This window comes from Astyanax mexicanus, chromosome 11, assembly GCF_023375975.1.
Source record: "Astyanax mexicanus isolate ESR-SI-001 chromosome 11, AstMex3_surface, whole genome shotgun sequence".
Lineage (NCBI taxonomy): Eukaryota > Metazoa > Chordata > Actinopteri > Characiformes > Acestrorhamphidae > Astyanax > Astyanax mexicanus.
In genome coordinates, this window is record NC_064418.1 from 32,414,298 (window position 1) to 32,439,278 (window position 24,981).

The following is a 24,981-nucleotide window of genomic DNA, read 5'->3' on the forward strand; positions in this document are numbered from 1 at the left end:
GTCTAAGTCAAAGTCTCTAATGGCACAAACTCTGTCTAAGACTATGTGTCCCACTTAACCAGAGCAGATCACCTAGCAGACACTGTCTGGAATCTCTGTTCCTAGCGCTCACGCTGTCCCGAAGTGAGCATGTTAAAAATGTATGGGGGGAGGAGAGAGAAAGAGAGACTGGGCGTTTGCATGTGCTGCCCCATCATAGGCTATGTTGTCTTTTCTCTCTCCACCCCCTTCTTCTCTTTCTTTCTCTCCTTCTCCTTTTCCATCTCTGGCTCTCTGTGACCCCTTCTTCTCATTTGTATGATGGAGGAATTTCTTTGAAGGGCTTTAGCGAGCTGATGAGAGAGAGCCTTTAACCCCTGGCTCTACATGCTGGGAATGATCAGAACAGAGAAGGTTCTCGTGGAAGAAACTTCCTTTCATCCAAAATAATGACTTACAATAGATTATGCAGATGAATAGTGATCAATACTGCTGCTGTTGGGGTGGAGAGGATATGTGGTCAATAAAAGTGCCCACATTATTGCCTGTGTGTGTGTGTGTGTGTGCTACTGCAGTACTAGGTTGTTTATTGTCACTGTTCAGCAAAAACCTTTTGTCTCCATTGTTGCCATTTTCATTTATTGACTGTGTGAATCTGGCAGTTGTATTTACATTGTGTCAAAATGTCATGATGAATGGACCAATACAAATGCTCTGAAATGACTGGAAATCAATTATTTTTACACTGCTATTTTAAAAAAATATATAGATTTTTTTCATGATTTCCATGATTGCAAAAATAGGTACAGTATTTACATTTTCCTGATGTTTTACATTATTTCTTAAAATCTTATTAAGAATTGTAATATCAGAATTGGAATGTGTGTTCTATTTGTGGGGCTTAATTTGTACATATTATTTACTAGCAATATTATTATATGGTATATCTATTATTCTTATTATTTTTATTAATTAATTTATTAATTAATTTATTTGTTTGTTTTTATTTAATCTATTTATTTATTTATTTTTTATATACTCTTTGCACTTTCTATATATCTATCTATTACATATAATATGCAGTTATGTATGACCTTATATCCTGACAGTGTACTACATCTAAGCCATTATTGCATGCATGCTTGCATGTGTATAATATTTATTTTATTTTTCGCACTGTAAAGCACTAAAAATCCTTTAATTTCCCCCAAAATCATCAGTGTGCCTTATGTAGGAATTTTACCAGTCAGGTTGTTTCAGTAGTTTAGAGGCTGGAGCGGAATTAGCATTTGCTGCTAACCGTGCTAGCGCTAGCTTTTTCAATGTTCAGAGGCGAATATTACCGGCCTGTAGCCTGCTGCTAACCTCGGCTAGCACTGCTGAAGCAGCATTAGCAGTAGCCGCTAACTGCACTAAACGCTAGCTCTTGCGCTATTCAGAGGCGAGAATATTGGTCTGTAACCTGTGCGTTTGCTGTGTTAAAACAAGCTACGTGGGAGAGACACGCTAGCTAATAGCGCTCTGGTTTACCTGAACACTCAGTGTTCCTCAGTGTAGCACTGTCGGGTGGCATTTACTTACTGTAAATAAACAGCAGTGGTTTATTCACCCAACTAAAACGTTTTCAGGAAAGAAATCTGTGTAGATTAACATCCAGCACTTGTTTGACTTTAAGAGAAAATGCTTTTTTTTAAGAATAACAGTTTTGTTTGCTTAGCTTAGCTTTACTTAGTTATTCCCCCACTACCCAGCGGTTTATAATTCGGTGCACCTTATCTATAAAAATAGACCAGAAAGCAGGCGTTTATTGATAGTTGCCTTATAATCCAGTGCCTTTAGGCTGTGTTTGCTGGCTGCTGTGTCATAGAAAGCTGTTCCAGAGCAAAGAACCCTTGGTATACAGCCTAGAAATGCAGCCTACCTTCTGAGGGAATAAGAGAACGCAGCTAATTTATCTTACCAGGCCTGGAAGCAGGTCCTTTATAGTAAAGTTACCAAAAGCCTCATAAACCTGTTCCATAGGATAATATCTCATTTAGTCAAAACTACATTGCAACCTTTAATTTAGTAAATGCAGATAATATCTTTGCATTAATTTGCAAAAAAAAGCAGTAATATTGGTACCCGTGTATATCCATATACAGAAAACTCCTCACACTTATCCTTGGTTTAAGTGTAGATGATCTACATCTCTGGCCTCCTCCGAATGTGGTTCGAGTGATCCGATAGTAATCTGATCACAGCATGTCCTGGGCTTGTTTACTCGTTAAAGCGAGGTGTAAACAGCCTCAGTGTGCTTCAGACACCCTGGAAGAGGGGAAGCCCTCATTATTTCTGTCTGTCTTTGGAGTGGTGCTCATCACACAGCTGCTGCCTCACTGTCAGAGGGGAAATCTTTTGCTGAGTTCTTTCTCTTTCTCTGAGTAGATAAGAACACAAGCCCACCAAACATAGTTGAGGTTTACTCTCTTTCTAAATAGAGTATCTTAATATGTAATATTAACAGTTTAAACTAAACACTAACTAGTAATTTTACCATAAAAAATAACAGACTCAGAATCTTTGTAATGCTTTACTGACTTGTAATGAAGATAATAGGATCTCTAGAATTGTCATTCCTGCCTCAGAAGGCTGCTAACTAGGGGTATAACCTTCACTGTATGGGGGCATGATTTGGTGCGTGTAGTCGCACAGAAAATATATTGTGCACTCAATTAAGGTAAATCCCTAGGGTAAGTGCCCATGCCACCTGGTAACCTTAAGATGTAAGCTGTTGTATTTTCATGGTATTGAGGCAACTGGAGTGAATTTAGGTGTGTTGCTATGTTAACTATAGTCTTGTTTGTCCCCCCTGCCCTTTCTTCTTTTTCTCCCTTTTGTTTGTGCCTATTTACTTCAATCTGTTTAAATTAAACAAAACAAACCTGTGTTTGTCTTATGTTTGCACTTCTACTGAACCTTGAGGTCCAAACCACTTTTATGCCAAACTTACTCAATAAAATATTACCATATTTTAACTGCTAACTGCACTATGTAGCTTTGGGGAAGCCAATTGCGCTATGTAACATTGGGGGGGGGGGGGGGGGGGGGAGCTCCAGACAGCACTTCAAAAAACTGTGTGACCCAAGTCATATATGTATGGAATTCTGTAGGATTACTCTACCACCTCATTTCACATATTTTACCACTTTTAGTTTCATTCAGTTTGCAAAAAAAGTGCAAATGACACTTTCTGTTTGTGGGGGGGATTCCAGAAGCAAGAAAGATCTTGCATAATACAACTTTAATGTTTTAAACAATATTATAACATAGAATAATAAAGTTCTCTACTTTTAGAGAAAATAAGGAAATAAAAGTAAAGTATACGTGGGCCTTTATACACAAAATAAACTCTGAACAGAGTCAGAAGGAGTAGTTTGAATCTTATGAATCCTCCTCTTCCTCTCCACCCTGCTGCTCTGAATCCATCATATTTACAGCAAACAGTCTGGCGCAATATTTGTACCCTTTTCACTGCATCTGTCAAACGAGATTTATTTGAAAGTACTACAGCCAATGATTTCTCCATAACTACTGTACTGATGGAACCTCGTGTGTGATGTGTAGCCTGGAGTGCCATTAATCATTGAGAGAGCTGTGGAGATCCTGTGCAAAAACCTTTCAGTAGTGTCTCCTAGTTTCCCTGAAGCGCTGCAGTGTTAACACAACTGACGTGCACTCAGAGTCGCAGCCTGCTCACTCTACCATCTTTCCACGAATTCTGTGCTGTGCCACTCTAGGGTAACTGCACCCACTGAAGCAAATGAGAAAGATGGCAGGGAAGATGCACTCGCACATGCTAATTTAAAGGTGCCAGTGTGGCAGTGTATTTGTGTATTAGGGTTGGATATTAAAATAAGTTCTGTCTGCTTAAGATCGAGATCAGATTCAAAACCTTGAGTTGTGAGTTGGCCTGTGTTCAGCCGTAATCTTTAAATTCCGTATATTTGGGTTGCCAATAAAAAAAAAAAAAACATTTTTGCGACTTACATCTGAAATAGACCAATAATGATGATGTTTGCTTTTTTTTACTTGATTTTACCAAATTGAAAACTTCTGGAATATAATCAAGAGGAAGATGGATGATCAGAAGCAAGCAAACCAAGCTGAACTGCTTAAATTTTTGCACCAGGAGTGGCATAAAGTTATGCAAAAGCATTGTGTAAAACTGCTGGAGGAGAACATGCCAAGATGCATGAAAACTGTGTAAAAACCAGGGTCATTCCACCAAATATTGATTTCTGAGCTCTTAAACTTTTTTGTAACGTAATTAATAAAACATTGTATAAACAAACTTAATTTTGTCAGCATGCATTTGATTTGCATATAATTCTGAAGCCCCAACTTTTTTTTAAGTCATATATTTCTAAGTTTATCCCATTTTCTTCTCAATTTGGAAGACTAATTACTCCTCTCCCACTCATTAGAACTCCCCCATCATGAGTAATGCCCCCAGCACTAGGAGGAAGAGGACTAATACCAACCGGCCAATTGTTCTCTCTCGGACTCCGGCTGCTGATGCCAAGCAGTATTAAAGTGTAATTTTTTTTTAAACTCCCTTTCAAACCCAAATGAAAGTTCTTTGCATCTTTTCACCTCAATGGAGGTTAAATCTTCAACATAAATGAAATAAATAATAAATAAATAAATAAATAAACAACAAAATGCACAGTTTCCTGCAGACCCTTAGAACCTCAGCAGGTAAATGGCCTCCACTAAACAACAATTTGTGTGAGAGAGAGAAAGAGTGAGATGGAGTGAGGCATTGAGTGATAAGCCTCCAGACTGCTCTGTCTCTCTTTCTCTCTCAGTATGGGAAATGCTGTGAGGCATTTCCCAGCATCCTCTCTGTGTGATGAATTTTTCATTCGGCTCCCTGTCGTGCACTAGTTGCATCACTCTGCTGGCAGCAGTCAGTCATGACTCACTGTTATCAGCCTGCTTTTAGGTCGACCGTGAGTTAACACTAACTCACGGGTTTGACTGTCAGCCAGCTGCTGAGAGTGGGTCCATTGCTGGCCGTGTGCTGGTCTCGGACTCTTCTCCCTGTTGTATACAGACCTGTGTAAATTCAAGCTCAGTTGACGAGACAGGGGCCATTATGGGATTGTTAGTGTTATGTTTGTATTTATAGACTCCATTTGTTCTTCAGTCCCACAGGGGCGTTTGTCCTTTCCTTGGAGTCCCACATACACACACCTGAGTTCACTCATAGCAGTGTATGAACTGTGCATTTTTCATGTGTATATATAGCTTTGTTTGTGGATAAACACATAGGTCAAGCATAACATTATGACCACCTCTTTGTTGATCTACCCCTTATCTATATTTACAGCTCCACTGTTCATATGTTGTAGTTTAATATGATTTGTAAGAACAGATTGTAGTCCTTCTGTTTTTCTAAATACTTTATTATTCTCCTTTCACCCTGTTCTTCAATAGTCGGAACACCACAGGAGAGACCACCACAGAGCAGCTGTTATTTGGGTGGTGGGTCATTCTCAGCACTGCAGTGACACTGACATGGTGTTGTTGTGTTAATGTTCGTTGTGCTAGTACAAGTGGATTAGACACAGCAGTCTGTCATTAGTCACTACTGTTAAAAACCAGTAGCTGTTTTTTATTCATTGTTTACTGTCTAGTCTCTATAGTGTCATCTGCTTAATGACTTTGTAGTCTACACTGTAAAAAACATAATAAATTAGGCCAAGTATTTGAAATCAAGGCAACTCAAAAACATTAGTAAATGTGCCTCTGCTCAACATATTTTGTAAAAATATATAGTCTATAAGCCCTACGGTTGCTGCTTTGCTACTTTAAACTGCACTAACAGACTAACAGTCTATCTTGCGCCTGCATTGTTTAAACAGCAACGGAGCTTATAAATATATATCTACATTGTTGGACATGGTGGTCTGGAAGTAAGGTGTGTTCAGATACATTTCTGATGTATTGCTATCTTGGCAATGGAAAACTTGCCAGGTGCGCCACTGACTGTAATGAACCCTGACAACAGTCAACAATCAGACGGCCATTGTTGCGTAGGTGCGACACGCGTATACACCTCTGCCCTTTACACCAACCCTCCACACAAACACGGACACGAACCCAACATTTACATCAACAATAAACAGAATAGAAAATAAAATAATGTTGCTGTTTCCAAAAATTAAACGTTTCTGCTAAGATGCGCTGCACCATTAAAAAAGTTTGAGTGCACCTGGCTCTCAAAGGGAATGACAAGAAATCTCCCAGAAGTTGCGGGATTCTACCGGGATTCTATCAATATATACTGTATATTATATATATATATAATATATAAGACATTTTTGCATTTTTAAGACATTTTTTTTATTTTGGCAATCAAATACTACTATATGATTTGGCCATGCACTAGATATTAAGAAATATAAGAAATATAGTTGTTTAAGAAATAACGGCTTAATTTTGATAACAAAATGAATGATCATGATGATAAAGTTTACTTTGACAAAGCAAAGCCTAGACTGCATTCACACAGCATCACAGAATAAAATCTCAGATACAGATATAGCTTTCATTGTATTCTCAGTCTATTAACTCAACAATGAATTTTGTTGTGCTGTTGTGATGATCATCAGTTAAATTGTGGTGAAATCAACCTCTGGGTCTAAATAAAGTGCGCGTGCTTATTGTTTTTGGCGAGAGCGCTCTTTAATGAAGCGCTCTATTGATGTTTTGTTGTGTGCAGCTCCTCCACACTGAATGGCTCTCAATCTGCCTCTGTAGTCTTCAGCCAAACTGGCCTCTGGCTCTGTGCTTCCTCTGTTCAATAAACCCTGTTTCAGCAGAGGGTGACTGAGTGCATTCAGCTCACTGATCTGTTGGCTGGGAGGACGCTGACATCCGTAGTGTGATGTTGATTGTGTTGTCTGTTGATACTGATGCTTGTAGTTGTAGAACGTATTACTTTGAAGCATGTAAACTAATATTGGACTACGACAGATTAGATTAAATTAAATAGACTTGGAAGCACTGCTTTGAAATTTATCATCATTATTCTGACTACTTGGCGGTAGTTTATCTGGGGTTGAAAAGAGTTCCTGAGCTCCAGAGCTGCCTCCAAGTCTTCTGACTTATCTGTAATATTGAGCAATTAATTATCTAACCATAATACATTATTACAGGAAACATCTGCTAAATCCTGCCCTTCTTTTTGATCTGATAATAAAATGACACGGTGTATTGAATCAGTCAACATAAATAGGCCTGGTGTGCGTTTGAAGGTTCCTGCACTGATTTAAAGTGACTTAGATGTGCAAATGCACACACATAGCCTGTCTAGATCCTGTAGATAAATATTGTCAATAGAATATAATTATTCACAGTAGATACACAGAAAACTATTACCAAATTCTCACAGAAATGCTTCACATCTACTCTAAATCTAAAGCCTTCCCTGGACTCTAGAGACTGTAGTTACTCCAACAATATCCTGATAACCCTTTTTAATACGTCTGATTTCAGAAGAAATTAGTTTCCAATAGTTTTGATTATACAGCTCTGAAAAAAATTAAGAAACCACTTCAGTTCCTCAGATTTTGCTATTTATAGGTTTATGTTTGAGTAAAATGAACATTGTTGTTTTATTCTATAAACTACAGACAACAGTTCTCCCAAATTCCAAATAAAAAATTTGTCATATAAAGCATTTATTTGCAGAAAATGAGAAGTGGATGAAATAACAAAAATATGCAGAGCATTCAAACCTAATATAATATAATAATGCAAAGAACACAAGTTCATATTCATAAAGTTTTAAGAGTTCAGAAATCTATATTTGTTGGAATAAGCCTGTTTTTTATCCACAGTTTTCATGCATCTTGGCATGTTCTCCTCCACCAGTCTTACACACTGTTTTTGGATAACTTTATGCCTTTACTCCCAGTGCAAAAAAATCAAGCAGTTCAGTTTGGTTTGATGGCTTGTGATCACTCATCTTCCTCTTTATTTTATTCCAGAGGTTTTCAATTTGGTAAAATCAACATAATTTTTAAATGGTCTCTTATTTTTTTCAAAAGCTGTATATACAGTATTGTATACTGACATTTCCCTCTTGAAAATTGCTTGACTTCTCCAGTGATGTGAGGAGCTGATGGTATTACTGGCAAATTAAAAGCTGAAAGGGCAGCTTTAACTTATTGCTGGGAGACCGCAGTGGCAATAAAGCACACTGACATTTTAGCAAATAACCGCATATTTGACTTGTTTGACATGCAATAAATACAAGACTCCTCGCCTTAATGAGTCCACTTACCCATTCAGCGCAGCACATTTTCTTCCCAGCCGTTTGTATTGCCAGGCAGGCGGACTGAATGTCTAGAGAACAGAACACATAAATCTGTTTCCTGCGGCGAGTAAACTTAGAAAGCTAATGAGGTTTTATTTTCTAATAATTAGTCAGACCACTCAATGACACACATGTGCAATCCAAAGCAATGCAACACTCTGCTTGACATTTAGTTCCTCTGCTTTGAAAGCCTGCTGCCCTCTCTCCAGTCCCTCGGCTTTGTTGAGCAGCATCATTTGTTCACATCTGAAGAGTGTATCTCACATGAGAAGCAGTCTGTGTTCTCCTTTATCTTTCTCTGAAGGAGGAAATAACGAGGTCTCTACTGGAATGAATGTGAAGAGCATTTGGTGCATTTGCATGCATTCTTACATTAGCCTGGAGGAAAAAACGAGGCTCCGGCTGCTGTGTGTGTGTGTGTGTGTGTGTGTGTGTGTGTGTGTGTGTCAGAGGTAGAAAACTAATATACTCATTCTTGTCATAGCTCCTCTTCTTCCATTTATTTTGCCTGTATCTCTCTCTGTCTCAGCTTATTCCTGTGTCAAAAGTAAATGGAATATAAATCATTTGAATTTTATCATGAATAAAGAGAATGGGTTAAGTACTATAGAGTTTGCTTGACCTCTCAAACTGATTATATGAAAGAATCAGTGAGCATGTTGCAGCTACAGAATATGAAACATATTTATTATGCAAACATTAAAAAAAACACAACTTAAGTATACATTTTTTTTTAATATATATAATTTTATTTCTAATTTTTCCCATTTTCTCCCCAATTTACACGGCCAATTACCCAACCATTAGGACTCCCCCTATCACTAGTAATGCCCCAACACACCAGGGGGGTGAAGACTAGCACATGCTTCCTCCGACACATGTGAAGCCAGCCACCGCTTCTTTTTGAGCTGCTGCTGATGCAGCATCACCGAGCAGCCAGCGTGCTTGGAGGACAGTGCAGCGGCTCGGCTCCGGTACATCAGCTCACAGACGCCCTGTGCTGCAGACATCACCATAAGAGTGATGTGGGGAGAGAGCGCCATCTACCCACCCAGAGGGAGCAGGGCCAATTTTGCTCCCTCTAACGCCGGCAGCTTGATGGCAAAGCTGCGACCTCCCGCTCATAGTGGCAGCGCTTTAGACCGCTGGACCACTCGCCGCCCAAGTATACATTTTTAAACCTAAAACAGTAAATGTGTTGCTTGATAATGGTATGGGAAAATAATCATAGCACAGTTTATCAAAAATTGCTTTTGAAAACTATCCAATAAACTTACTCTTTTAAATAGAAACCAATTAGAAAAAGGTCTTTATAGGTTAACCCTGGTTTATTTTCCTACGAAAGCAGACATTTAAGAAAAAGACAAAGTAGATGATTTTTCATAAAACAGTTTTGGTTATAAACACTTTTCTGCTCAGATATTCAACTCTGGTGTGAAATGAACTTTTGGTGTAGTAAAACATGATAAAGAGTACTAACCTTTGTTTAATAGCACGCCTCCATTCTTTGGCAGCTTTCTGAGATCTAGCAATTTTGTGCAGTTTGTCCAAACCTCGTCACTGTACTGATCATGTACACTTGTACACTTTTAAAGTTCTTAATGCCTCGTTTTAAGTCAGTGCTCTCTAGATTCTACCATTGAAGTGTGGAGCTACTTTGAGACTGGAATATGGTATAAAAAGCAATTTATCTGCAGGGGCAAAAAATATGCCCCCATTAAAACCCATTCTAGCCTGTTTGGACAAACTGCACAAAATTTGCTAGATCTCGGAAAGCTGCAGGAGAGCGGAGGTGGGCTATTCAACAAAGGTTAGTTCTCTTTATCATGTTTTACTACACCAAAGTCAATTTTACACTGGAGTTCTCCTTTAATGTCTGAAACACATTCATGTTTTGCCACTGGCAAAAAGTAGCAGTGGGTTTGTTTTAAATCAGTTGGATGCAGTAGTGCTGTGCGATAAGACGATAAATATGGTGGGGACGATAGAAAAGTGTCTATCGTGCTACTTACCGTCTATCGCCCCTATCGTTTCTACAGTAATTTTTATCAATTATTTATGCAAATATATAAAGTAGGCTACGATGAAATGTATTGGCGTGGTCACTTTGCATAAACGCAAAAAAAGCTCCATAATGTGGTTTTGTGACATGGTTGGGTTTGATGTCACTTTGAAATAAAGTTGGAAAAAAATGAGCAATGATATTAATTCGTCATATTATTTGAAGAATAACTGAAAACATACTTAAATGTGGTATATCATGATATATATCGTTATTGTGATATAACAAATTCCATATCGGGATATATGATTTTTCCCATATCGCCCAGCACTATGCTGCACTAAATTTATTTCTTCCCTTTTTTTGCATTACTATGGTTTGATAACAATCTAAAACTTTGGTGTATGGTATATTGTATATATCGTATACTGGGTGAACCATCATACTGCCCAGCGATGCTTGCTGTTTATTTCTATCTCTTTCTCACTTGCTCTTCTTTTCTGTCTTTCTTGTTTTCTTTCTCCTGACACTGCTTCCATGCATAGCACTACATACCGGTCTCTGTAGTGACTGACATGTTGGTGCACTGTAACAGTGAGAGAGAGCACAGTGTGTTTGTAGCTATTAGTAGCCTTTATAAATGTATAGAAGTCTATAAGTGTGTAGTAGTGTTTTTTTATGCAGTGAAGCAAAAACGCTGACCACTAGTGTTTGTGTGGTGATAGCCTATTAGCTCGTGCAAAAACAATTAAGGACTTTTATTTAATTCTGATTTCCACTCCAGCACACAAATTCTGTTTTATCTAGCCGGAGCAGAGAGAGAGGAAGGGAGAGGAAAAAAGAGAATAAATGGTGTACATGTGGAAGTGCTGAGAGGGCAGAACCTGCTGAAACAGAATAAATGACCAGCACTTAATTTGTCCACGCTCTAATTTCACACTGTATCATTTCTCTAGCTGTCTCCGTTTACGATCAGCCTGTCGATCGCCCTGTTCATTCACTCACTGTATTAGAGCTACCTACTGGATTTACATTACCTGATGGATTGTGTGCTTCTATTTACAGTACTGGTACTTGTCTCCTGTTTTCTGTAGGAGGCAGACAGCTGGGAGATCATTGAAGGGCTGAAGATCGGTCAGACCAACGTCCAGAGACCAGATAAACATGAGGGCTTTATGCTGAAAAAGAGAAAATGGCCACTGAAGGGCTGGCACAAGGTCAGACACCTACCCTCATCCTGCATCACTGTGTATTTTACCTGTTCCACCACATCAGTGTATAAACAGTGTAACAGTTAGATTCAGTTGAGAGCTGTAGTTGAGTTACCACTGGAGAAGCACTATTGTTGTAGTGTTTTTTGTTCTTCCGGAGGTCTATTATATCCAATATCTATAATCAAATGTTGTCATCACAGATTATGCCCAATCGTACAGCTTTGAAAAAAATTAAGAATTCAGTTTCTCCGATTTTGCTATTTATAGGTATATGTTTGAGTAAAATGAAGAAATGGCTGAAATAACAAAAAAGATGCAGAGCTTTCCGACCTTAAATAATGCAAAGAAAACTATTTAATATTTATAACTTTTTAAGAGTTCAGAAATCAATATTTGGTGGAATAACCCTGGTTCTCTTTCAAGCATTCATTCGGTATCTCACTATGGGATACGCCCCTCTCGCGTATTCCTCAGAAGCACTCTAACATTACGCCAGCCCTTACTGGCTGGCCAGGTCTGACGTCCGCGGGGGGAGGCACCCCCTATAAAAGCAGGTGCCCGAGCGGCAGAACGTCATTCAAACATCTCTTCTCGCTCAGAAGCGACTCAAGTCGACGCTGCCAAGGAATTACGCTACTGTCCACAGAGCAGAGCTAACCACTCGCTCGCCGGGCGCTAATTCCTAACTACGGCGACATTCGACACAATTAAGATAGGCTTGTCTCCAAACAACTATCTAACCAGTCTGTCTCCAAACAGTGGTCAACACTCAGTGCAACTCGCTAGTCACCAAACTAGAGTACGCTGAACCCTATATCCTGTGCTATCGGCTAGCTTGTCACCAAACATTAGCCTTAGCCAACTACACTTAGCCGGAAAGCTAAGAGTTACTTTAGCTGCAAAGCTAACTAGCAATGGCTTCTCTTTCTCCCTCAGAGAGAGATGAGAAGCTGGGGCGGCTATGCTCATGTGGGAACAATATTTCTGCAAGAGATACTCACCCCTGCTGCAATGAGTGCCTCGGGCTGCAACACGCCCAAGACGCACTAGCCCCCACGGGTTCTTGCATCCACTGCGCCCGCCTGCCCATGAAAAGTCTCCGTCGTCGACTAGCACGCCATGCTAGTTTGACCGATCGAGACCCCATGATGGCGGCGCCTCCAGCTCCCGAGGGTCAACCTCAGGTGTCTGCAGCCAGTACCAGTGCAAACTGGGCCGAGCACATGGATGAAGTATCTCCGTTGCTCGACGAGCTCGGCTGCATGCGCGAGGAGCGGGATGAACTCCTCGACGCGGAGCTGGATTCACTGGACGGTTCGGACAACATCCTCCCCTACGAGGACGATGACGATCCGTTCCTTCCACCGACGGAGGCAGCAATGCCTCAAGCCCCTCGCGAGTGTAGCTCAGGCGCGGAAGGCGAGGTCGGTGGTTCCCCAGCTGCTGGTGCGAGCCTGCACGACGTATGCAAGCGCGCCGCAGGAAAACTGGGCATTCCATGGCCCAGCGCTCTGCCCGAGAAGGCCGGTTCTCGGTATGAAGGCAAGCGCTTACCCAGGGTGAAAAGTATGGAGAGACAGGTTCTTCCGCTATTCCCCGAGTGCCTGGAAGAAATGACCCGCACCTGGCCGAAACCTTTCTCATCGAAAAACCCGGTCCTGGGCGGTGCTACGCTGGACTGCGCAGAAATGGAGGCGAATGGACTGTCCAATCTGCCGCAGGTGGAGCCGCTGGTCGCTCACCACCTCCATCCTGGCCAGAAAGCCTTCATGACCACATCCGCGCCTAGCTTCCCGTCAAAGGCGGACGGATTCCAGTCCTCCATGACCGACAAGGCATACAGATCCGTTGCCCTCGGTGTGCGAGCTCTGAACGCATCGTCTATGCTGATGGCGTATCAGGCTGAGCTTCAGGAGGAGATGGCCGGAACCACGGAGCACAAGCTCTGGGACGAGATGTGCGTGGTGACCGACTTATGCCTTCGCCTACATCGCTGTGCTGTCCAGGCTTCAGGAAGGGCGATGAGTATCATGGTCACGCAGGAGAGAGCGCGCTGGCTCAACTTGTCTAGCCTCTCACACCGCGAAAAAGTCCAGCTTCTGGATGTTGCTGTGGATCCAAAGGGCTTGTTCGGCCCCGCTATGGCTGCTATGCAACGCCGCTGTGAGGAAAAGAAGCGGGAGGGTGAGGCTCTGCAAACCTGTCTGCCCAGGAAAGTGCACCCACCTCCTGCCTCAGCGCCCCGCCCATCCTTTGCACAAGCGGTAGCGCGTGCTCCGCTTGGCTACAGGATTCCAAAGCGACCCACCCCACCACAGCCCAGACCACCAGCAAAACCCAAAGCTGAGAGTGGAGGAGCATGGGGTAACAAGCCAGCTGCACCAGTGGACCAGCACGGAAGCCGACAAGCGCCGCCTCGCGCCCGCCTGGGCAAGAGGGCCTCGCAGGCAACCTAACTCGCTGCCGGGGGAGGGAAAGCGTGTTTGCCAGACACACGCCCCTCTCCCACTGGGGGACCAGTCCCTAGAGCCTGCAGTTGCGGCTCACAGTTCAGAAGTGTGGGACTTTGTTCAGTTCAGAAAACCCCTGTCCACTGTCAAAAACACACTGTGTTCAACAAAAATAAAATTGTACCCCATTGTGCAACCAGGCCACGGGCCGAGGGCACTTCAAAACAAAAATGCCCTATTGTTGAAAAACATAAGGAACACTGTGCACTTAGCGGCGCAGGGCCACATAAGCTCTGTACCAGAGCCGGCCACGCGCGCATGCGCAGCTGCCAGAGCGAGGCAGTGCTGCCCTCCACTAGAGGGCAGCAGTGCTCCACTGGTGGCGCTGCAGCCAGCTGTAACACAGCGAATAGCGCGCTGGCGCGCGTGTATCGCGTCGCAATGGGTGCTCAGAACTGTGGAGAAAGGGTACAGGCTCCAATTTTCACACACCCCCCCTCGATTCTCAGACATAATATGGTCACAGGCGAGGGGAAATGCTGCCAGTTTTCTAGAAGCAGAGATAGCCTCTCTTTTAGAGAAAGGAGCGATTCAAGTAGTACCTCCAACGCAGAGCCGGAGCGGCTTCTACTCGAGGTATTTTATAGTTCCCAAAAAGGGAGGGGGCATGAGACCTATACTGGACCTGAGAGCGTTAAACAAACACCTCAGACAGTACAAATTCCGGATGCTGACTCACTCAGCACTGCTAAAGTTTGTACGCCCAGACGATTGGTTCACCACCATCGATCTAAAAGATGCATACTTTCACATTCCCATTTACCCTCCCCACAGAAAGTTTCTCAGATTCGCCTTTCAGGGGAGGACATACGAGTATATGGTACTCCCGTTCGGCCTCTCTCTGAGCCCGCGCGTTTTTGTCAAATGCACAGAAGCAGCGAATAGGGCCGCTCAGGGCGAATGGAATTCGTCTGGCAACGTATTTGGACGACTGGCTTTTGGCTGCAAAGTCAAAGGAAGAAGCCGTGACACACACCGAATACTTAATGAGACACCTCTCATGGCTGGGGTTTCAAATCAACTTGGCCAAAAGTGTGCTGAACCCCAGCCACTCAGTAACTTTCATCGGACTGTCCCTAGACTCAGTGGCGATGAGAGCTCGGCTTTCCCCAGACAGAGTAGAGGCATTTCAGGCATGCCTCGCCCAGTTTCGAAGGGGAAATTATGTGGAGCTGAGGATGTGCTACAGACTTTTGGGTCTGATGGCGTCAGCATTGGCTGCTATTCCCCTAGGGAGGCTACATATGAGGGGGTTTCAGCGCTGGGTGGCGAAACTCGGTCTGGACCCGCGAATGTACGCACGCAGGAAAATTATTGTGTCAGCTCAGGGTGCGCGGACACTGCGACTGTGGAAGCATCCGCGCTTCCTGTCACAGGGCGCACCGTTAGGCACGATCAGTGCCAGAAAAGTAATCACTACCGATGCGTCTCTATGGGGATGGGGTGCCACCCACGAAGGGAGGTCGGTAAATGGACAGTGGAGTCCGAGCTTACGCTTGGCTCATGTAAATGTTCTGGAGCTCAGGGCAGTATGCCTGGCTCTACGTCATTTTCTTCCGTATGTGGAAAACTCTCATGTGTTGGTCCGTACGGACAACACGACTGTGGTGGCTTACATCAACAAGCAGGGGGGCTTACGCTCCCTACAACTTCACAGGCTAGCACACAGACTGATTATCTGGAGCAATGCCAACCTCCTCTCACTCAGAGCAACGCATGTGCCGGGAGTGTCAAATCGAGGGGCGGACCTACTCTCCAGGGGCCACCCTCGCTATGGGGAGTGGAAACTTCACCCAGACGTGGTGAATATGGTCTGGAAGCGGTACGGTCTCCCAGCAGTGGATCTGTTCGCATCCAGGGAGAACGCACAGTGCCACCAGTTTTTCTCACTGAAGGACAGGGATGCTCCGCTGGGAGTGGACGCGCTGGCACACGAGTGGCCGCGTGCCCTCCTTTACGCATTCCCTCCACTAGCTCTGATATCCCCTACTCTAATCAGAGTGAGAGAGGCGGGTCTATCAGTTATTCTGATAGCACCGAATTGGCCACAAAAGACTTGGTTAGCAGAGATAACGCAGATGCTTTACGCTCAACCATGGCCCCTCCCACTGCGCAGGGATCTGCTCTCGCAGGCGCGGGGAGAAATCTTTCACCCTCACCCAGAGCGCCTAGCTCTCTGGGCTTGGCCCGTGAAGGGTTAAATTTGACGTCATGTGGGCTGCCTCAGAATGTAGTAGCTACCATCCAAAGTGCTAGGGCACCGTCCACACGCACTTTGTATCATGCTAAGTGGCGTGTGTTTGAGGATTGGTGTACTGACACAGATGAAGTGCCATACCAATGCTCTGTAAGGAGTGTTTTGTTATTTTTACAAACACTTCTTGAAAATGGTAGAGCTTTTTCCACTATCAAAGTGTATCTAGCTGCTATTTCTGCGTGTCACGTAGGACTTAATGGCAAAACGTTGGGGCAACACCCCCTCATTTGTCGATTTATGCGCGGGGTGCGTCGCTTGCGCCCTGTATCAAAACCTTTATCTCCTAAGTGGGATTTGCCTCTGGTACTAGAGGCTTTATCCGGACCTCCATTCGAACCTTTACTGGAGGTGGATTCGAAGATGCTTTCACTTAAAACAGCACTGCTTATGGCGCTCGTGTCTGCCAAACGAGTTGGCGACTTACACGCCTTTTCAGTGCATTCTTCGTGTATGCAATTTGGTCCAGGTGACTCTAACGTTTCTCTGCGACCTAACCCAGCGTACATTCCTAAGGTTATGGACACGTCTTATTCGTGTCTTCCGTTGGAGCTCACTGCTTTTCACCCACCGCCGTTTTCGTCTCCGGAACAGCAGCGGTTACATATGCTATGTCCTGTGCGCGCTTTGAGAGCGTATCTGACCAGGACCATGTCATTCAGGAAATCAGATCAACTATTTATTTCCTGGTCCGGGTCTCATAAGGGCAAGCCCATTACAAAACAGCGTCTCTCACACTGGATTGTAAAAGCTATAGGCTTGGCCTATTCAGCAAAAGGGTTGAACCCCCCCGATGGTCTGTGTGCGCATTCTACGAGGGGTATTGCCACATCATGGGCTCTTTTTAAAGGGGTGTCCTTACAAGAGCTATGTGCGGCCGCTTGTTGGTCATCACCTACAACCTTTATGAGGTTCTACAGGCTTGACGTTACTTCATCACGTTTGGCTCATGCTGTTTTGAGCACTAGCTCAGCGCTGGCTCAAGACGCGCCAGTCTGATGTCAGGTCAAGCAGCGTCTAGGTTGGCTTGTCCGGCAATACGGGAGTAAGCATATCCCATAGTGAGATACCGAATGAATGCTTGAAAGAGAACTTTAGGTTACGACCGTAACCCCGGTTCTCTGATAGCATGAGTGAGGTATCTCACCGGACCACCCTTCTTGCAATGAGCGAGAAGAGATAGCTAACTTTGAATGACGTTCTGCCGCTCGGGCACCTGCTTTTATAGGGGGTGCCTCCCCCCGCGGACGTCAGACCTGGCCAGCCAGTAAGGGCTGGCGTAATGTTAGAGTGCTTCTGAGGAATACGCGAGAGGGGCGTATCCCATAGTGAGATACCTCACTCATGCTATCAGAGAACCGGGGTTACGGTCGTAACCTAAAGTTTTTAATCACAGTTTTCATGCATCTTGACATGTTCTCCTCCACCAGTCTTACACACTGCTTTTGAATAACTTCTGCCACTCCTGGTGCAAAAATTCAAGCAGTTCGGCTTTGGGTTTTTTTCGGGTTTGATCATCCATCTTACTCTTGATTATATTCCAGAGGTTTTCCATTTTGTGAAATCAAAGAAACTCATAATTTTTAAGTGGTCTCTTAATTTTTTCCAGAGCTGTATATAATTATTCTTTTATCATTGCAGGTATTTGTTTGGAGAAGTACTATAATATTTAATGCCATGACATAAAAACAGTTATATTATCTGTATAGTATATTATAGTATGATATATTAAGTATAGTATATATAGTATAGTATAGTATAGTATATATAGTATAGTATAGTATAGTTTGATATAGTATAGTTTTCAGTTTTTCTTCACACTGTTATCACTCTATAATTACGCAGTTTCCTTGTTTCTCTTATCATTCTTTCTCCTTCGCTGTTGGTTTTTTTATTGCAGCGTTTCTTTGTCCTGGATAATGGAATCTTGAAGTACTCCAAGTCCCCTATAGATGTAAGTACAGTACTGCAGTGACATTGTCCAGTGTTCTCGAAAGCACTACATGTTGATTTACATGTTGTCCTTTATGTTCAGAGATCAAGGTGAACGGAAACCAGATTACAGTAAGATAAGCAGCAGCTGTATGAGATAAGTCAAGTGTAACCATGGAGACAAAGAGTGTCCTTAATATCTCATGGGAAGTGCATATAGAAGTGCATCTGAAAAAATAATGTTAGAGTTTCCATTAGTCTTGCTGTTGGAGCTGTGTAGTTAGAACGTTGTGTCTCTAAAACAATACATTTACATCTGAAGCAAATTACCTGAACATTTAGCTTTTCTACTGATCTAATAATCATGACATTAATACACATTTTCTCACAGATTAAAGACGCCAGATTAAAAACTAAGGTATCAAAATGGAAAAATTCATATCTGAGGCAGATTATTTCTGGCTAATATAATTCAATCTACTCCTGTCTTTGATACACAGAGGATTGAAAATTCCTGTATTTTTAATAATGCAATATATTTTACAGAGCAAAAAAATAAGCCCTGATCTGACCTCACAAATGCTTTTAATCAATAAATGCAATCAAATCCTTACAGCAGTGCTTATGTATATTTTCATGGACAGCATACAGTTTCTCCAACATAAGCAATAAACAATACTATTGATTTCAAATAAAACAATGATTGACCAGGTGCGTCAATAGTTTAGTCCATGCAGTATATGTACGTTTAGAAATATTCTCACCATTCTCAGTTTAAAGGTCTTATTCCACTGTTTTTTCATTCATTTTAAAATATCTAGTTGTCTATCTTTATTATGAATGAATGCCATGTAAGCAGTTTTTTGTGAAAAAAAGTGCTCCGGTGATCCAGTATATGTCAGGAAATGGGGATGACCCAGGCAGGGAGACAGACGCAAGTGCAGGTAGGGTGAGAAAGGAATAATTTAATAAATAAATATAAATAAACCAGGAAACGAGAAACAAGTAAACACTTAAACATAAAACAGGGAGATATATACAAGGATCAAGGGAGTGAACTAAATAAATTAAACTAGATAAACAAATAACCAAAAACCAAAACAAACGAGAGAAACCAGAGAACATAAACTAAACCAACAAGAGATAATAAATAGCAAAATAAACTGGGAGTAAATAAGCAAAGAAACAAACGAGGGACTAAATAAATACAATACTAAACAAGGCAGGGATATATACAAGGAAAACTAACAAGAGGCTAAACTAGACAGGGAAAAACTAAACTAGACAAGAATAAATAAACTAAGCAGGGAACTAAAGGGAACAAGAAACAAGAAGATGTAAACAAGGAACTAGGGCTAGGGCTAAGGCTGAAATCACAAAGAGACACGGAGAGACAAACAACAGGGGTTAGTGCTAAGACCGACGGAGACAAAGTGGTAGACGAGGGCTATTTAAAGAAACAGGAAACACACTATAATTAGAAACACCTGGGAAAGGGGCGGAGCTACAAATGAGAAACACATGGTGGAAATCTACTGACAAGAGACACAGAGGAGTACAGGTCACGTGAGGAAAACACACAGAGACATGAGACAGGGCTAAGACATGACAGTATAACGCTGCTTTAGTCCTGTAAAGGAGTAGGGCTCTTGCTCATGAATATCCATACATGCAAACATATCACCTCTGATTGGCTAACAGCACTGCGAGGCAGTGAGACGAACAACAGTTGGAAACGTTTTAAAATAAAAAACATTTTTACATTAATAACAGTCTTTGCAAATGTATTAGTTACTTTACAACATGTGTAATGCCCTGCTAAGTGCAGTTCAGCCACTGACCTAGACTTAGAGTCTCTGTAAAACGTGAAATCCACCGGAGATCCTATGTAAACCTATGTAAATACACAGAAGTGGGTAGTCCAGGTCCAGAAAGTAAAAATCCACTCAACTAGCTTTTTCTGAACATTTTCTTTTACTAGCTACTGCAAACAATGAGGAACAGTTTCATGTGCAGCATGCATATACAACTCATTGTATTTGCATATTATTTTTCATAAAAAAACAAGAAAAAGTGAATTTTAGCAGAAGGAGACCTTTAAAGTAAATATCAAAATTAAAATTAAAAATTATCTCTTTAACTTTTTCTTATTTGTCATATTATTTAAATCTTTCTAAAAAATGTAAAATTTTTCTTTTTCTAGTAAAGTTCTCCAGCATTTGGGAATGTTAAAAGGCTATATGTTTTTTTTTTTGCTTTGTCAATTATGTCCATTTTGACCATATGACTTTAATGTTAATTGGGGATTGAGAGTTAATGGTCACAGCAGTTCATTACTAGTAAAATAATATTGACGGGGTAATAAAAGTGTCTTTTTCTGTGTGTGTGTGTGTGTGTGTGTGTGTGTCAGATCCAGAAAGGGAAACTCCATGGCAGTATAGACGTCGGTCTGTCTGTGATGTCAGTAAAGAAGAAAGCTCGGCGTATAGACCTTGACACAGAGGAGCACATCTATCATCTCAAGGTGAGAGAGAGAGAGAGAGAGAGAGGGAGGCTGAGAGGGGGAAGGTAACGGTGAAGATAAGAGATCTGGAGTTGTGTGTGCTGGAGTTACTGAGTGTGGGCTATGGGGTGATTGTGTTTGTGTGTTAATGACTGAGCGAGCAGAGAGCCAGACGGACAGATGCTGAAGACGTGTGGTCCGTCTCCTCACTGTCCCCTGCATGTGTCTCTGTGTGTGTAGGTGAAGTCTCCAGACGTGTTTGATGCCTGGGTGTGTAAGCTGCGTCACCACCGTCTGTACAGGCAGAATGAGATTGTGCGTTCGCCTCGTGATGCCAGCTTACGAGCCTTCCCTCCCCCCGCCAGCCTCGAGTCACCTCAGACAACCCCCTCCTCTGCTCATGAAACCAAGGTGAATCTCTCTCACCCACTTACTCTCTCTCTCTCTCTCTCTCTCTTACTGTTTCACTTTGTTTTGTCTTTCTCTCTTGTGTAATGTGTGTGGAGTGTGTGTGTGCAAGTCTCTCTGGCTGTATGTGTGTGTGTGTGTGTGTGTGTGTGTGTAGTAGTCCTCCAGGGATGGTGTTTGTGATAAACTCAGTATAACTCAGTAATGACTCATTGCAAAAAGAAGAAAAAAAAGAACCACCAGCCCTTGGTTTCATCCTTACTGTTTTATCTCTTCTGGAACAGAGCAGGATCAGGCAGTAACAGTAACTGTAGATTAACTCTTAAGAGCCCAGAGCCGTTTCTGAAAATTGATACCAATTTAAAAATTTAATCTCAGTGAGCAAATATAAGGTTAAAATCATGATGTAATGTCAAGCTCTAGAAAACAATAAAGAGACCACTTCAGTTTCTGAATCAGTTTATCTCTATTTATAGGTTTATGTTTGAGTAAAATGAACATTGTTGTTTTATTCTATAAACTACAGACAACATTTCTCCCAAATTCCAAATAAAAATATTGTCATTTAGAGCATTTATTTGCAGATTTGGCTACAATTATTTGGCTAAAATAACAAAAAAGATCAAGAGCTTTCAGAACTCAAATAATGAAAAGAAAACCAGTTCATATTCATAAAGTTTTGAGAGTTCAGAAATCAATATTTGGTGGAATAACCCTGTTTTTTCATGCATCTTGGCATGTTCTTCTCCACCAGTCTTACACACTGCTTTTGGATAACTTTATGCCACTCCTGGTGCAACAATTCAAGCAGTTCAGCTTGGTTTGATGGCTTGTGATCATCCATCATCCTCTTGAGTTTTTCAATTTGGTAAAATCAAAGAAACTAATCATTTAAATGGTGTCTTATTTTTCCCATGGCTGTAAATGACACAACAATAATTGCTTACTATTATTAATATTTTGTTCTAGAAATTAGGTCAGAACTAGTTCTATGGGGCAAAAACCTTAGTTTAAATGATTGAAAAAGACATGTAGAAGCAAATAATATATTTTAAAAGAACTGACTCAGCACTCCTACATTGTGTAAATGTAAAATGTGAGATCATTGAACACAAATTCACACACTGTCCTGTATTGATGTTCTCAGGATGTTCAATATGTGTCACTTATCAACTTTGTAGGTTAAAGTTAAGGACATAATGCTATAAGGAACTTTACACAGCTTTTAAATGATCTGTGATATATGCATCACCATTGGGCTCTTTTGGGTTAAGAATTATATATTTTATTTATGCATATATGCTGTCACAAAACTCACATTACCTTTTAGGTTTTAACATTATTAATCATCTTTCACTGTAATTAATAGGGGTGAATCAGTATATATATATATATATATATATATATATATATATATATATATATATATATATATATATATATATATATATATTGGCTTATTGATTAAGTAGAATATCCTTCATTAGCTGAATTCATAGCATTAGACAAGTGAAAGCACTAATCTCTGAAGAGCTGTGGTCTGGAAGAAGGCCAGTTTGGCATTCCTGATTTGAACAATGTCGGATACATACTATTAATACTATAATATTAATGGAATTTAGGGACAGGTGATATGGTAACAATTTGATATTATGTAATATAATTATCTAATGACAATTGCAAATCAGGACTAGAAATTAAAAATTACTTAGTCTAGGTTTATGCCTAATTAATACCTACCCATCTGAAGTTGGTTTTATTTTAATGGTAGAAACTAAATAATGTCAGGGCTGTCATATCAGAAGAATTAATTATTAAGGTTTATAATAATGGGCCAAGGGGAAAGCAAGCGATTGCAATATTTACTCATGCAGACAAAAACTGCACCAGTTGTGGCAGATTATAAAACTGCAATTAAAATTAACTTTAAAATTAACTGCAATTAACTAATGCTAAAAAGAGTCATGATAATTACGTTGTACATGCTACACAGAGGCAAGTGAATGTCATATTAGGGGTCTTGTACAAGAACTTTTAAAGTATATTCAAATAGTAGGATATATTCAGAAAATGAACAAAAAATTTATTTCATTAATTATACCACAGTTAGTTCTGACCCTGCAATGTGATTGGCTGAGAGGCATTTTATGAGTGCCGTTATCAGCTGGTAATGCACTGTAACCGAAGCTCTCCATGTATTACTCCACCACATACAGGTAAAATAGCAACTATGCAGCGCTTACAAGCCAAACAGCACAGCTACAAACAGAGCAGAAATTTCAACAAACAGATAATGGAACTGTGGTTTAATTGCAATAATGCACTCAAGGTTTATGCTATAATGTGTAATATTGGCACTGGTTACCTGTATGTGGCGCATTAATACACGTTATAGCACTCCCTTGCATGTATTATTGCTTAAATGAACTAGATGGAATAAGGAGAAAACATTCTATATTCTGTTAGTGATGTAACAGTGCTGCGTGAATAGGGAATCAAATATGGAATATAGAGTTCTGTAGTATTACTCATGTTATTGTAATGTCAGTTCTTTTAGTTCCAGACCATTTAAAACGTGATCAATCGAGACCATGGTGTAATTGAGTTTTGTTGAGTCATCAGTTGAGTGTTTTCACACCTTGATATTTCATTGTTTACTGTAGTAGAACTACATCAGCCTCATGACCAACAGGGTCCAGCATTTTAGTGGTCATTTGTGGAAAGTTTTTCCTAACGACCTCTGAGCAAATGACATCTATTAGGATAAATGTTGCAGGACTCTTAGCACTCTTTGTACTGTCTGCTGTCTTCTCATTTCATAAATCACTCAGGATGAGAGCATCTGCCATGAATGATTTATATATAAATGGGTCGTGTGTGTGTGTGTGTGTGTGTGTGTGTGCGTTCTCAGCAGCAAGTGAAGCCTAGTTCTCTTCCCTGGCAGTCGCCGCTACCCTGCACCACTAGCCTGCCACCCTCCTACAGCAACGGCCAGAGCAAAGTTGCAGCATGGCTCCAGGAATCAGAGGAGATGGACAAGTGTGCAGAAGGTAACACACTCAAACACACACTTCTTCTTTTCCTGCCTTATTTATGCATAAGAACATACCAGGGGTGTAAAATGCATTGGGATCAATTTCGCTATATATTGACATATTGAATCTTCTATTTTTGTTTTATTAGCATTATTAGTGCTTTTTTTTAGGCAAATATAAATTTTGTCTACAGTTTTTAAGTACTGCATTTTATGGACTATAAGGCACGCTATCAATGAGCGTGAATTTTTTGGTCTAATTTCATACATAAGCTACATGTTAAGCGACAATAGTAAGGAACAGGGGTGCCGCCATTTTTTCCTTCTATTTCAGCAGGCCTTGCTGCTAGGGAAGCGCCTTAGTAAAATAAAACTGTAATTCTTGAAGAAAAAAAAACATTTTTTTTTTCAAAGTAAAATAAACGCTGGATGTTAATCTACACAGATTTCTCTCCTGAAAACTGTTTGTTTGGGTGAAAAAATTTCTTCCGTTTATTTATAGTGAGTTTAGATTTCCAATATTTTCAACATCACAGTTAGCAGCAGTGCTAGATGTGGTTAGCAGCGCTTAGCGCTAGTAAATGCCGCCCGACAGCACTACACTGAGGAACCCTGAGTGTTTCAGTAACCCAGGGTGCTATCAGCTAGCGGTTTGTCCCACGTAGCTTGTTTTAACACAGTAATCACGCAGACTACAGTCCGATATACTCCCATCTGAACGGAGAATGAGCTAGCGTTGCGGTTAGCGGCTAATGCTAATACATCTCTAGCCTCGGT

General features: G+C 41.3%; 1 protein-coding gene across 7 annotated transcripts in view; it reads left to right on the plus strand.

Annotated features, from left to right (window-relative positions):
* The window catches only part of osbpl6 (oxysterol binding protein-like 6), a 104,280-nt gene that overhangs the window by 29,367 nt on the left and 49,932 nt on the right, over positions 1–24,981 (plus strand). For 4 of the 7 annotated variants that reach the window (XM_022680322.2, XM_022680323.2, XM_022680327.2 and 1 more), the window contains exons 3-7: positions 11,444–11,566; positions 18,228–18,281; positions 20,670–20,783; positions 21,003–21,173; positions 24,082–24,220. In XM_022680322.2, coding sequence (XP_022536043.1) covers positions 11,444–11,566; positions 18,228–18,281; positions 20,670–20,783; positions 21,003–21,173; positions 24,082–24,220 — 601 coding nt within the window. The remainder of the gene's footprint in view (positions 1–11,443; positions 11,567–18,227; positions 18,282–20,669; positions 20,784–21,002; positions 21,174–24,081; positions 24,221–24,981) is intronic. The other 3 variants (XM_022680324.2, XM_022680325.2, XM_022680326.2) reach the window with 2 other exon arrangements.